General features: G+C 43.5%; 1 protein-coding gene across 20 annotated transcripts in view; it reads left to right on the top strand.

Annotated features, from left to right (window-relative positions):
- The window catches only part of OBSCN (obscurin, cytoskeletal calmodulin and titin-interacting RhoGEF), a 705,115-nt gene that overhangs the window by 271,423 nt on the left and 418,928 nt on the right, over positions 1 to 14,764 (top strand). For 18 of the 20 annotated variants that reach the window (XM_077490633.1, XM_077490622.1, XM_077490628.1 and 15 more), the window contains 2 exons: positions 792 to 1,058; positions 12,502 to 12,768. In XM_077490633.1, the coding sequence (XP_077346759.1) occupies positions 792 to 1,058; positions 12,502 to 12,768 (534 nt within the window). The remainder of the gene's footprint in view (positions 1 to 791; positions 1,059 to 12,501; positions 12,769 to 14,764) is intronic. The other 2 variants (XM_077490626.1, XM_077490618.1) reach the window with 2 other exon arrangements.

The following is a 14,764-nucleotide window of genomic DNA, read 5'->3' as shown; positions in this document are numbered from 1 at the left end:
TTACAATATTTTATGTGACGCGGTATTTGTGCAGAGGTCTTTCAAACGCAAGTTAGCCCTTTTTTTTTCCGGTCGACCTCTAGAAAGCACTGACATTAGCAGCATGACATACAGCAATGACACCTGCAACCGCTATTTTATTCCCTAGGGTCTCTGCTAAAAAAATATATATAATTTTTGGGGCTTCTGAGTGATTTTCTAGCAGAAAATACTGGATTTTTACTTGTAAGCAACAAGTGTCAAAAAAGATTTAGTCTTTGGTTAAACTGAGAACTTCTACACACGGAGTTCAGCCCATTGAAGAAGAAACATTGTATCATTTTGTTCTTTTCTTGGCAGCCCAGAGAGGAGGAAAGTCCTTCACTGATGTCTTCAGGCAACTTACATTGACTTCTATCACAGAAGTCTTCTGCAAGTCATAATAAGCATAATGACTGAAAAACGCGGTAAAAAACGCTGATCCGAAATCCGGAATTCGTAAACAAAAGTTCATATTCCGTACAGAATTCGGACGCATGGCAATTCGTATTTCGGATCCTCCCGAACGTACGAATTTTGAGAAATTCGTACGAAACGAATCGCACATGTCTACCATAGGTACAGATCCAAAAGTTTGGAAAACACTGTTCTAGAAGATGTACTGGCATGAAGGGACAAGACAGGCAATGGATAGTATTTGTGAAGTTGATAGTTATGTTGTCCCACCTTACAAATAATTGTCTGAAAGATAGAAGTGGACTTTCACATTGTGCCATCTTGCACTTTCAAATGCCCTTTCATCCTGCATTCAGCTCTTCCACCTCGATTTAAAGAAGAACTTCAGAGCAAAGAAAGTATGGAGGGGGGATCTGTGACTCTGCATTGCATGTTGACCAAACCAAATGCTTCTCTGGAGTGGAGGAAAGGACAGAAGACTCTTAAACCTGGAGATAAATATAAATTTGTCCAAGAAGGTCTCGCCGCAGAACTAGTTATAAGTCGACTGGACCTGGATGATGCCGGGGAATACATGTGTGTATGTGGAGACCAGCAAACAAAGGCATCCCTCAACATAAAGGGTAAAGGTCTTCTCATCATATCTACCATCACTTTCCTACTAATTATCCCATGTCATCTCCAAAATCATCCAAATTCATCATCCATATCCATTTTCTACATCTGCCATTTTCAACTTTCTCACCTAGTGTGAATAAGCATGCAGATTTATCATCATTTTATACTACAGTGTTTTTATATGTGTAACTACTGTAATTTTCATTTAAATTTACATTTGAATGTATGTATTCATTGGCCTGTTGACATGTGACCCTCGAAGCATCCCACAGCATGAATTCATATGTTGGTAGATCATTTACTGTTACTTCAATATGTGGTCACTGTTCTTATATAAAGTAAGAGGTTAGCGGTCTTATTAACCACTTCAGTACCGGGCCCTTTCACCCCCTTCCTGCCCAGGCCATTTTTTTTAGCTTTCAGGGCTGTCGCACTTTGAATGACAATTGCGCGGTCATGCAACACGGCACCCATATGAATGTTTTTATTTTTTTCTTCATACAAATAGAGCTTTCTTTTGGTGGTATTTAGTCACTGCTGATATTTTTATTTTTTATTAAAAAAAAAGAAAAAAGCCCAAAAATGTTGAAAAAAAAACGTTTTTCTTATTTTCTGTCAGTAAATTTTGTAAATAAGTCATTTTTCTCCTTCACTGATGTGCGCTGATGAGGCTGCACTGATGGGCACTGATGAGGTGGCACTTATGGGCACTGATTAGGTGGCACTGATGAGGAGGCACTAATATGCCACACTGATGGGTGGCACTGGTGGGCACTGATAGGTGGCACTGGTAGGCACTGATAGGTGGCAGGGTGGGCACGGATAGGCAGCACTTATGGACACTGATGCGCAGCACTGATGGGAGGCACTGATGGTCATTGATGGGCTGGGGTAGCACTGATGAGCAGGCACTGATGGGAGGCACTGACTGGCATCACGTATGGGCACTGATTGGTGGATAGAAGGGACGGTGCTTGGAGGTGGGTAAGGGGTGGAATAAAGGGACGGTGCTCGGAGGTGGGTAGGGGGTGGAACGAAGGGAAGGTGCTCGGAGGAGGGAGGGGGTGGAACGAAGGGTCGATGCTCGGAGGTGGGTAAGGGGTGGAACGAAGGGACGGTTCTCGGAGCTGGGTAGGGGATGGAACGAAGGGAAGGTGCTTGGAGGTGGGTAAGGGGTGGATCGAAGGGACGGTGCTTGGAGGTGGGTAAGGGGTGGAATAAAGGGACGTTGCTCGGAGGTGTGTAGGGGTGGAACGAAGGGACGGTGCTCAAAGGTGGGTAAGGGGTGGATCGAAGGGACGGTGCTCGGAGGTGGGTAGGGGGTGGAACAAAGGGATGGTGCTCGGAGGTGGGTAGGGGGTGGAACGAAGGGAAGGTGCTCGGAGGAGGGAGGGGGTGGAACGAAGGGTCGATGCTCGGAGGTGGGTAAGGGGTGGAACGAAGGGACGTTGCTCGGAGGTGGGTAGGGGGTGGAACGAAGGGACGGTTCTCGGAGGTGGGTAGGGGATGGAACGAAGGGAAGGTGCTTGGAGGTGGGTAGGGGGTGGAACGAAGGGATGGTGCTTGGAGGTGGGTAGGGGGTGGAACGAAGGGACGGTGCTTGGAGGTGGGTAAGGGGTGGAATGAAGGGACGTTGCTCGAAGGTGTGTAGGGGGTGGAACGAAGGGACGGTGCTTGGAGGTGGGTGAGGGGTGGAACGAAGGGATGTTGCTCAGAGGTGGGTAGGGGGCGGAACAAAGGGACGGTTCTCGGAGGTGGGTAGGGGGTGGAACGAAGGGTCGGTGCTCGGAGGTGGGTAGGGGATGGAGACAAGGAGTGACTCAGAAGGGAGGAGTACCTGCAATTATTCCTGAGAAAGAAAGCCCTGGTTATATTAATACTTTTGGCAAAACTGGTAAATTGCATATTTGCCCCAAAAAATAAAAGGACTATTTACTAATAAGAAACATATAAACTATGTAATGTATTTAATATATGTAACCTTTCTGCAACTCTTGACAACAATGCCTGTAAGGTATATTGTAAATGGATTTATGTAGGATTAGGTTTGAAATGTGGTCCTTACTTCCACATGTATGTTTCACATTTTGAAGATATTACTATGAAGCAGGATGTGATTGCAACAACACGGTTTTATTTAATTTTTTTGTATTTTATTTTTTTAGAGCCCATTTACATTTGTGTGGTATGTTTAATGTGCAATATGTCACAGGTTAATGTTTGTTGTGTTTAATAGCCCATTTAAACACACCTTAACATGCTTAAAAAAACACACGACCCTAATGCAGCACATCACAGCACACTAACACAGATGTGTTGCCTTAATGCAATGGAGTTCTATTCAAAATGAATGGTACCATATTCCAGTAAATCATGTAACGTGCATTTATGTACTTTACGGTAAGTGTCCTGGGCCCAATCCTGTTTAATTTGTTCATAAACGATCTAGAGGATGGAATAAACAGCTCAATCTCAGTATTTGCGGATGATACCAAGTTAAAGAGGCAGTAAACCCTGGTGGGTTTTACTTCTTCTTTATTTCCCTGCAAAGGTAAAGCATAATGGGCTAGTATGGATCGCATGCGCCGGTAGTCATTGGCGTCAAATCGATATTCCTATCGCACGCTTTCCTGGTATTTGTGGCTCATAAAGTGGTGTGTGCTGCAGCAATTACCAGTTGGGTCCTGGAAACCTCAAACGAGCGTACATCACTCGATCCTGTAGGAGGGGGAGGCGGCGTCATGACGTAGGAGCCGCTATACGCTGATCTCCCGAGATCCCCACTCTCTCTCCCTCTCACTACGCTCTCGTTGATGCGGGGCTGGGCGTGACTTCCCTGGCCCGCGGAGAGCTCCAGCAACGCCGCGGGATTCGAATCTCGCCGCGGCGGCCTCCGCGATCTAGGCATAGGCGGACAGCTACCTCTCTCTCGGCGAACCGGCGGAGGATCGGATGGATGCTCACCTTTCGATGAGGAAGGCCCTTTGATCGGCAGACAGACAGACAGCTGCATCTGAAATTGGGTGTCAGGAGAGGAGCCGTTTATCCAGGGATCTGTGTCTGCGCATGTCGGCGCTTGGCGGTCGGTCTACGATGACAGCGGTAAGACAAGCGGCCTGAAGGGGAGGGAGGCAGCCCAAAGCTGGAGGTGGTTCAAAGACACTATACCCGATAGGAAGAGTTCTGTCCCCCTGGTTATAGCTCGGGCTTACCTGTGAGTATCTCCCCTCCCTCCCTTTTAATGATATAAGAAGGCTGCCACCTAAGGTCTATCTTTGAAGGACAGTGTCTTTTTGCATATTCTAAATGTGCCGCTGCTATAAATGTGAGTGGAGAGGAGAAGGGGAAGCCATAATAAAAGGAAGAAAAATAATTTGCTTGCTGATGGAAACTCGCTTTAGCTGCCAGACCCCTTCCTTTTTCTAGTTGAAATTACAACTGAACTTTTATGCATATAATTTAAGGATGAAGTGTGCGCTGCTGTGAACAAAGGAGGTTGGATATATTCTGATGCTTGGTTATCTGACGCAAGAGTTTCTTTTGCAGGAAAAACTTATCTAAAACCTCTTCTGGTTGTGTGACCGTGTAGTTTGCCTCCTTTTAACACTTAAAGGACTGAAATGTGAGTGGAGATGAGAAGGAGAGGAGAAGGGGAAGCAATAATAAAAGGAAAAAAAAAAAAATATAATTTGCTTGCTGATGGAAATCTGCTGTAGCTGCCAGATCCCTTCCCTTCTCTAGTTGAATACAAAATTACAACTGAATTTGTATGCATACAATTTAAGGATGAAGTGAGCGCTGCGGTAAAAGGAAGAAAAATAATTCGCTGGCTGATGGAAACTCGCTTTAGCTGCCAGACCCCTTCCTTTTTTTTTTTTTTCTTTTTTTATTTTAGTTGAATACAAAATTACAACTGAACTTTTATCCATATAATCTAAGGATGAAGTGTGCGCTGCGGTGAACATAGGAGGTTGGATATACTCCGACGCTTGGTTATCTGACACAGGAGTTTCTTTTGCAGGAAAAACCTATCTAAAGCCATAATAAAAGGAAGAAAAACAATTTGCTTGCTGATGGAAACTCGCTTTAGCTGCCAGACCCCTTCCTTTTTCTAGTTGAAATTACAACTGAACTTTTATGCATATAATTTAAGGATGAAGTGTGCGCTGCTGTGAACAAAGGAGGTTGGATATATTCTGATGCTTGGTTATCTGACGCAAGAGTTTCTTTTGCAGGAAAAACTTATCTAAAACCTCTTCTGGCTGTGGGTCCGAGTAGTTTGCCTCTATTTAACAGTTAAAGGACTGGATACATGTTTTTCGTCTTTTTTTGATTTTGGGGTGGGAGAACTTGTTATCAAAGAAAGACCCACTTAAAAACCTTTTCTGGCTGTGTGACGGTTTTGACTGTTTTTGATTGTCTCCATGTAATAGCTGTAGGACCGGACATATCTTTGTTTTTTGGTTTTAAATTTTTTTTTTTTTTTTTTTTTGTGTGTCTTTTTGGGGGGGAAAAGCTGCTATCAAAGTAAGATGAATTCAGCTTAACAGCTGTAATAATATCACTATCAACAACTTCTCACCGTATAGCCTATTACATTTTCGGTATACCATTAACAGCATGGTCCTTGATAGAGGATCTTTCCACGGCATGGAAAGCAGCTGAACTAGGTCCCATCCCCCCCTCCCTTTTTGTCTTTTTTCTCTTTTTTAGAATAAGGCAGCCGTTGATACTGTTATTCTTGATTTAATTGTATCTTATGACGGGTGATCTTGGGCCTTTGGGGGATCTTTAGTGGTTCGGACGCAGGTATACTGGATTAGGTTGAAGGTAGGAGGGAAGAGTGGGAAGTGGGGCTGATAGTAAAAAGGAATATCTGGCGAGCGTTAGATAAAGGGAGGAGGGTCTCCAACCCTGTCAAAATGAGGGGAAAGACAAGTAAAGTAAACAAGACAGTCACCCCGGCTACAAGTCCGGTCGGGATCCAAAAATATTTAGCTGCAAACTCTAGTATAAGAGAGGATGAAGGGACTGACAGCCCCAGAACAGATAAATCTATTCGCCCAGGCCCAAGTAGACAGAAGGGGGAAGAGGGAAGGGGGGTAAAAAATACCACGAGTAAGTCAAGCGAGATTAAAAAAAAAAAGCGGGGTAAATTTACAGAATGTAGAAATAGACCAGAATAATTCCCGAGGGGAGGGGGAGGTGGTTAACAGGGAGACAGAAGAAATGATTCCGGATAGCCATAGAGAAACCCTCCAACCCCCACAAATCAGGGAGATGCTCTCTGAGATGTTCTCGAGAATGGAGATCTCCCTAAGGGCAGATATCGCAACAATAAGAAGTGATATAGGTTTGGTATTGGGGAGAGTTGAGGAGTTAGAAAACAGAGTTGAGTCTCAAGAGATTAAGATGGAGGGAATCTTAGAGCAGATAACAGCTCTCCGGAAATCAAATAGAGCAATTAGATATAAGCTGGAGGACCAAGAAAATAGAAGTAGGAGAAAGAATATACGGATAAAAGGTCTCCCCGAGTCATATGGTGGGTCGGCTCTGGGCGAGATAGCTCAACAGATTTTTAACCCTTTATTAGATAAGGAAGTCACAGCCCCTTTGAAAATTGATAGAATACATAGAATGACTCTACCCCGGGGGATTAGAACAGAAGCACCTCGAGACGTTATAGTGAGATTTCACAATGTAGTAGAAAAAATGCAGGTAATGAGAAGAGGGAGAACACAGTCTGGGGTGGTCCATGAGGGCGCGGAACTGCAGATCTACCCTGATTTAGCGGGTGAGACATTGGGAAGGAGGAGATGCTTAAAACCACTTACTGAACTGCTGAGAGCGGCGGACATCCCATATCAATGGGGATTTCCTGCATGCCTCATAGGAAAGAAAGAGGGACGATCTGCAGTTCTGCGCTACCCTGAAGACCTCCCAGAATTTTGTGAACAGTTAGGTATAATCCCTGCCCCTCAGATAGAATGGAGTAGTGAAGATGTATTAGGGGCGGAAGGGAATAGTACCCGGGGGAGGAAAGGGCAGGGCCGACCAATCAGGGGGAGTCGAAAGTAGATTACTGGAATTGAGCTGAACTGATGAATTTGCACTGAGAGTTGAGGGGTGAGGGGGGGGAATTGGGGGGAGGGAGGGAGGGTAGGCGAGAGGAGTCTTGGGCGGTTTAAGGTTCAAGCTCCAGGGATACTATGGGGGTGAGGCGAACACAAACAGCGGCCCACCAATGCCATAGGCTTAACGGGAAGGGGGGTGTCCTACCCAGTCTCACGAGACGTTCCGTTATAGGACAAAGGGGGTTCTGGGAGGGGAGATGGAGGGAGGGAGGGAAAGGGAGGGGGGTGGTTTTCGGTTGCTTTTTTGGGCTCTCACTCGGTCCTCCCATGGGACTAGCAGGTACAGGCACCACTGGATCCACTAGACGCTTAGGAGGAAAGGAAAAAAGAAAGAAGAAAGGGAAAGAAAGAAGGGAAGGAAAGAAAAGGAAAAAAAAAAGAGAAAAAAATAGGGAGGGGAATTATCCCAGTAGAGAGGTATGGTAGTCCTTAATGTTGTTACGTATAATGTAAGGGGTTTAAATTCAAAAAGGAAAAGATTCCGGGTAAATGACGAACTGCAATATATGGACGCAAATATAGTGTGTTTGCAGGAGACGCATATAACATGCACTTCTGGGGTTAGACTGAATTCGGCCAATTACCCGGTGTGGTTCTACGGGGATTCCCCATCCCCCTTCTCGAGAGGGGTTGCAATAGGGTTCAGTAGAACAATAAGATTTAACCTAGAAGAGCGACTGGTGGATCCGGAGGGTCGTTACCTATGCCTAAAAGGTATGCTGTTTAATTCTAAATGTACAATTGTTAATATCTATGCCCCAAACAAGAATACGGGTCGATTCGTGAAGAAAGTTTTGAATAAAATAGAAGATTTTAAAGAAGGGAAATTAATTTTGGCAGGTGATTTCAATTGGAGCATGAACCCCAAAATAGATACTACAGGGGTGGGGCCTAGGATATCTGAACATAAACTGAGGTCATTTTCAAGAGTATTAACTGCATACCAATTATATGATACTTGGAGAACACTGCACCCTAAAGATAGGGATTATACATGTTTTTCCTCGGTCCATGGTTCCTTTTCCCGTATAGATTATATCTTCCTGGAGCATTCATTTTTAAGGGCACTTAAGAAGGCTGAAATAAAGATAAGAACTGTTTCAGATCATGCTCCTGTGCTGATTCAGTTGGAGATCGGGGGGGACCATGGACCGAGGACGAATTGGAGACTGAATGAATCTCTATTACAGGACAAAGATACAGCAGAAAGGATTGAGCAGGAGATTATACAATTCTTTAGTCTGAATGACATCCCGGAAACATCTAGCCCTGTATTATGGGAAGCGCACAAGGCAGTTATAAGAGGCATATTAATAGGGATTGGTGCAGGGAAAAAGAGAGAGAGGGAGAAGAAGAAATCCCTATTATACGAGGAAATTCAGAGATTGGAACAGTTGGGGAGACCATGGGGGCTTCAGGACACCCAAGATTTAATAACAAAAAAACGTGAGTTAGATGATTGCTTAGAGCAGAATAGGAGATCGATCTATCATATTTTGGGAAGAGAAAGGTACCAATGGGGGAATAAATCAGGTAAATGGCTGGCTAGGAGGGTGAAGGAAAAGAAAAATAGAACTTTCATTCCAAACGTAAGAAATGCTGCGGGGGACTTACAAAATATGCCAGACGATATTGTTAACACATTCTTCACATATTATCAGGGCCTATATAATATCGGGCAACAGGATAAGGGTGAGAATCAAGTAGAGGAGGGAATAAAGGAATATCTAAATCAGTTAGATATCCCCAGGGCCAGGCAATTAGAAATGGAAGCATTAGAAACCCCAATAACAAGGGCGGAGGTTGAGAGGGCGATCAAAAATACAGCTAAAGGAGGGTGCCCGGGGCCCGATGGTTTCCCGATCTCCTACTATAAACAATTCCAAAAACAGCTAGTCCCAAGATTATGCGACTATTTTAATGCAGTGGGGAAGGGTCAAGCATTTCGTGAAGAAACACTTCTGACACATGTGGTCCTGATCTTAAAAGAGGGAAAAGACCCGGCGGCAGTAGAAAGCTGTAGGCCAATTTCTTTATTAAATTCAGACATTAAATTGTTTGCAAAAATTATTGCAGAGAGATTGGGACCACATGTGCCAGAATGGATATTGCAGGATCAGGTTGGATTTATTGAGGGGAGAGAGGGTCGGGATAACACATTAAAGACCATTATGTTATGCCAAGAAGCGGTAAGACGGGGCACCCCTGCGGTGCTCATGTCAATAGACGCGGAAAAGGCATTTGACCGAGTGGGGTGGAGGTTCTTGTTTGAGGTTCTGGAAAGGTATGGAGTGGGGGACCGTATGAGGGGTTGGGTAGACGCCCTTTATACCCACCCTAAAGCTAGAATAAGAATAAACGGGGCCCTGTCCTGCCCCCTTGAGTTATTCAATGGGACAAGACAGGGCTGCCCGCTATCCCCATTATTATTTATACTGTCACTAGAACCTCTGTTGAGGGCCATTAGGATGAATTCAAACATTTATGGGATAAGGGCTGCTGACAGGGAGTTCAAGGTTGCGGCGTTTGCCGACGACCTTTTGCTCTATATTTCCAACCCTGGGTCTTCCATACCAGCACTAATGGAAGAACTATCAAGTTATGGGAAGGTCTCTAACTTCAAGGTTAATACATCTAAATCCGAAATTCTGAATCTGAATATTTCTATAACAGAGCAGAGCCGTCTTCGGTCTAAATTCCCCTTTAGATGGTGTGGGAGGGAATTGGTCTACTTGGGAATAAGGCTGACAGCAGAGGTGAGTGATCTGTTTGAGGCCAATTATATACCCTTATTAAATAAAATTAAACAGAATTTGGAAAGGTGTCAATATAAAGCTCTATCATGGACAGGTAGAATAAACGTAGTTAAAATGTTTATTTTACCAATCTTTTCCTATACATGCCAAATGATCCCAATAGTGTTACCACAGGTTTATTTAAATAAATTAAAAATCTTGATTAACAGATTTATATGGAAAAAAAAAGTGGCAAGGGTGGCTCGGAATACCCTGATCAGAAGTAAAGAAAGGGGAGGGTTGGCAATGCCGGATCTCCAAAAGTATTATGAGGCTATAGCAATCTCTCGAATACCGGACTGGATTTATAATAAAAAGGGTAAGGACTGGGCTGAATTAGAAATTAAGTTAAGTAGAAGGGATTTAGGGGAAATAGTATGGATACCTGCAAAACACAGAGAATTAGGCCCTAACACAAGCACACTCACAAAAAATTTATTTCAGATATGGGACACAATAAACAAACGACATAACTGGGAACACAACTCACCACTAATGCCACTACTGGACACTAAATTCTTTATCCCAGGTCAAGAGGAATATTTATATTATAGTAGTTGGGTTAAGAAAGATAATATTAAAATACAGGAGGTGATGGAAGGTAATAGGATGTGCACATATGAAGAAATTATAGGGAAATGGGGACATAAACCATTAGACAAATGGAGATATTTTCAATTATATTATTTTATTCAGTCTTTACCACAGCCACTACGGGGTATGGAACAACTTAGACCGTTGGAGAAGCTATTAGTGAACCGACAGTGCCTTCAAAAAAGAATCTCAAAATTTTATAAAATTCTAATAGAAAGAATAGAGCAAAATTACCCTCCCTATTTAGAAAAATGGGAAAACGAAATCGGGTCCTTAGGTGATGATGGCCATAGAAATAGGATAATTAGACGAACCTACTCGGTTACCGTAGATTCGCAAACACGAGAGATGTCCTATAAACTTTTAACAAGATGGTACATAACCCCACAACAAGGAAATAAAATATGCAGTGCGACCCCCCGGCTATGCTGGAGAGGCTGCATGGGGGAGGGGTCTTTTGCCCACATATGGTGGCTGTGCCCTAAGATACAGATATTTTGGGATAAAGTAATAGAAACTATTTTTGAAATAACAGGGGAAAGGATTAGGAGGGATCCATGGGTATGTTTGTTTCATGATATAGAAAAAGGAGAGAAGGAGTATGCGTATTCCTTGATACCCTCTTTATTAAATGCTGCTAAATTATTGATACCGCTTAGATGGAAAAGAGCTGACCCGCCCTCAATGAGGGAGTGGGCAGATAGGTTAGAAAAGACTCGAATCATAGAAGAGTCAATGTACAAACTGGATAACTTGGAGGAAAGGTACCAAAATAAATGGCGTCTTTGGGTATTGTTTGGTAAAACTGAAAGCTATCTGAAGAGGATTGAAAGCTAGTTAAAAGGAGTCCCATGGAGTAGGATCGAGTGAGGGAGGGGTGGGAAGGGGGGGGGGGAGGGAATAGGAAGATAACCTGTATAAGAAATGATGTTGTATTTAATATGTGAAATAGTTTATATATGAATCGTGGTTTTTTGTAAATTTTGGAAAATCCTATAAATAAAGAATTAAAAAAAAAAAAAACGAGCGTACATATTCGCCAGCACACCATGGATCGGCAATTTTCGTCCAAAAGGTTTAATGGAAAGAATCGCATCACGAAAGAAAGAGCAATGTTTCGGAGCCGGTGTTCTGGCAGATAGTGTCCTGCCAGTGCAGTACGGGGCAGACGAAGCTTCGGAAAATCTCAGAAGATGAACGGCGCCTGCACCGTGAGTGGAGGTGTTAGCCCCCCGATGCAAGCGGACACAGGGTTGTGAAAATTAGAGGGCCCCTCTCGGGCGAGCTTCGTTCGCCACGCTTCGGGCTCGGCCTCGCTGCGCTCGGCTCTTTTTATTCTAACTCTATGTCCACTTGGATGGTGGGGATAGAACCTGGACTCATGGCGCAGGCGCCGTTCATCCTTGGATATTTTCGGAATCTGTGTGTGCTGTGTACTGCGCATGCCCAGTACACAGCGGACACTATCCGATGGGGGGCCATATTTGATAGGACACCGGATCCAAAACGTTGCACTTTCTTTTGTGATGTGATTCTTTCCATTAAACCTTTTGGACGAAACTTGCCGATCCATGGTGTGCTGGCGAATATGTACGCTCGGTAGTCATTGGCGCTCGGCTTTTTCATAAATACGGTTTAGTAGATATTTCCAGCACCTACCGGTAAGCCTTAATATAGGCTTACCTGTAGGTAAAAGTGGTTGTATGGGGTGCACAACCACTTTAAGCAGGGCTATAACAGGATGCGGAAACCTTGCAAGAAGACCTCAACAAAATAATAATCTTCCCTCATATCTGAGCTCCTCCATGCCTCCGTTATCCATTTGGTTGCTCTTCTCTGCCCCAGCCTTAAAAAAATATATATTTTTGACACAGTATATGCTTCCCATCTGGTGTTTTAAAATGTTCTTTTCATCCCGTGTTCAGCCATTCCTCCGCGATTCAAGGAGGAACTGAAGAGCACAGAAAGCCTGGAGGGAGAGTTGGCATCCCTACGTTGTATGCTGACCAAACCAAAAGCTCAGCTGGAATGGAAGAAAGGACAAAAGACTCTTAAACCTGGAGATAAATACAGATTCGTCCAGGATGGTCTTGCCGCGGAGTTGGTTATAAATCGGTTGGACCTGGAAGATACTGGCGAATACACGTGTGTATGTGGAGACCAGCATACCACCGCATCTCTTACCGTGAAGGGTAATGATCTTCTAAAGACCCCCAATAGTCACCTTTTGTTGACTCTGCATCTGTTTTCACTTCACCTTCACCTGTCTCCACTAATAACCTATCATCATCATCATCATCATCTTAACCCAATTCCATTACCAGTTCTTCCATTACCAGTTCTTCCATTACCAGTTCTTCTCTCATTATCATCTCTTTACACTTATATTCCTTTTCACCTCATCATGGTTGTGCCGAGTTTTCCACTGACAGCATGGCCTATTTTGTCACGTCTCAACATCTAATGGTCTCTCCAAATCATTGACATCTATGAGCAAAACTTACATGCTATCTTTATATGTTGTGTCTCTTTGTTGTAGTTTGATATTCACTATATTGCCAAAAGTATTGGGACACCTGCCTTTACATGCATATGAACTTAAAGGGAATCCCAGTCTTAGTCCACGGGGTTTAATATTGGGTAGACCCACCCTTTTTTAGCTTCAACTCTTCTGGGAAGACTGTCCACAAGGTTTAGGAGATGTGTCTGTGGGAATGTTTGACCATTCTTCCAGAAGCGCATTTGTGGGGTCAGGCACTGATGTTGGACGAGAAGGCCTGGCTCGCAGTCTCCGCTCTAATTCATCCCAAAGGTGTTCTATGGGGGTTGAGGTCAGGACTCTGTGCAGGCCATTTAAGTTCCTTCACCCCAAACTCGCTCATCCATGTCTTTATGGACCTTGCTTTGTGCACTGGTGTGCAGTCATGTTGGAACAGGAAGGGATCATCCCCAAACTGTTCCCACAAAGTTGGGAGCATGAAATTGTCCAAAATGTCTTGGTATTCTGATGCCTTAAGAGCTCCCTTCACTGGGACTAAGGGGCCAAGCCCAACCCCTGAAAAACAACCCCACAGCATAATTCCCCCCCCCTCCACCAAATGATTTGGAGGGGTTATTTTTAATACAAGTTTTCAATAGTACAGAAATAACAATAATATATTGTATCTGCCAGTTAAAGTAGAACTATGGCCTTCTTTAAAAAAAAATATGCGCTGCAGCACTATATTATAAGTGCATCTATGCTTACAGCTTTCTCCTAGTCTCCCTGAAAATCTTCTTCTTCTTCATCTTTATTCTTCCTTCTTCCTTATTCTTCCTCCGTCTTCCTCCTCCTTCCTTCTTCTTCTTCTTTTTCTTCCTTCTTCTTCCTTCTTCTTCCTCCTTCTTCTTCTCCCTTCTTCTTCCTTCTTCTTCTTCCTCCCTGTTCTTTCTTCTTCTTCTTCTTCTTCTTCTTCTTCTTCTTCTTTCTTCTTTCTTCTTCCTCCTTCTTCTTCCTTCTTCTTCTTCTTCTTTCTTCTTCCTCCTTCTTCTTCCTTCTTCTTCTTCTTCTTCCTTCTTCTTCTTCCTTCTCCTTCTCCTTCCTTCTTCTTCCTCCTTCTTCCTCCTTCTTCCTCCTTCTTCTTCCTCCTTCTTCTTCTTCCTCCTTCTTCCTTCTTCTTCCTCCTTCTTCTTCCTCCTCCTTCTTCTTCCTCCTTCTTCTTGCTACTTCTTCTTGTTACTTCTTCTTCCTTCTTCTTCTTCCTCCTTCTTCTTCCTTCTCCTTCTCCTTCTTCTTTCTTCTTTCTCCTTCTTCCGCCTTCTTCTTCTTCCTTCTTCTTCTTCCTTCCTCTTCTTCCTTCTTCTTCTTCCTTCCTCTTCTTCCTTCTTCTTCCTCCTTCTTCTTCCTCCTTCTTCCTCTTTATTCTTCTTCTTCCTTCTTTTTTTCTTCCTCCTTCTTCTTCCTCCTTCTTGCTCCTCCTTCTTCTTCTTCCTTCTTCTTCCTTCTTCTTCTTCCTCCTTCTTCCTTCTTCTTCTTCCTCATTCTTCTTCCTTCTTCTTCTTCTTCCTTCTTCTTTTTCCGTCTTCTTCTTCCTTCTTCTTCTTGGTCTTCTTATTCTTCTTCTCCTTTTCTATGATTATTATATTTTTTCTTTATTGACTATGAACAAAAAATATATACTTCTTGAAAATATTTATTTTGACATTTTG

The sequence above is a fragment of the Lithobates pipiens genome, unplaced genomic scaffold (assembly GCF_037356315.1).
Source record: "Lithobates pipiens isolate NorthernLeopardFrog02 unplaced genomic scaffold, aLitPip1_a1.2 Scaffold_19, whole genome shotgun sequence".
Classification (NCBI taxonomy): Eukaryota; Metazoa; Chordata; class Amphibia; order Anura; family Ranidae; genus Lithobates; species Lithobates pipiens.
This window is presented reverse-complemented; position numbering and strand designations above follow the sequence as displayed.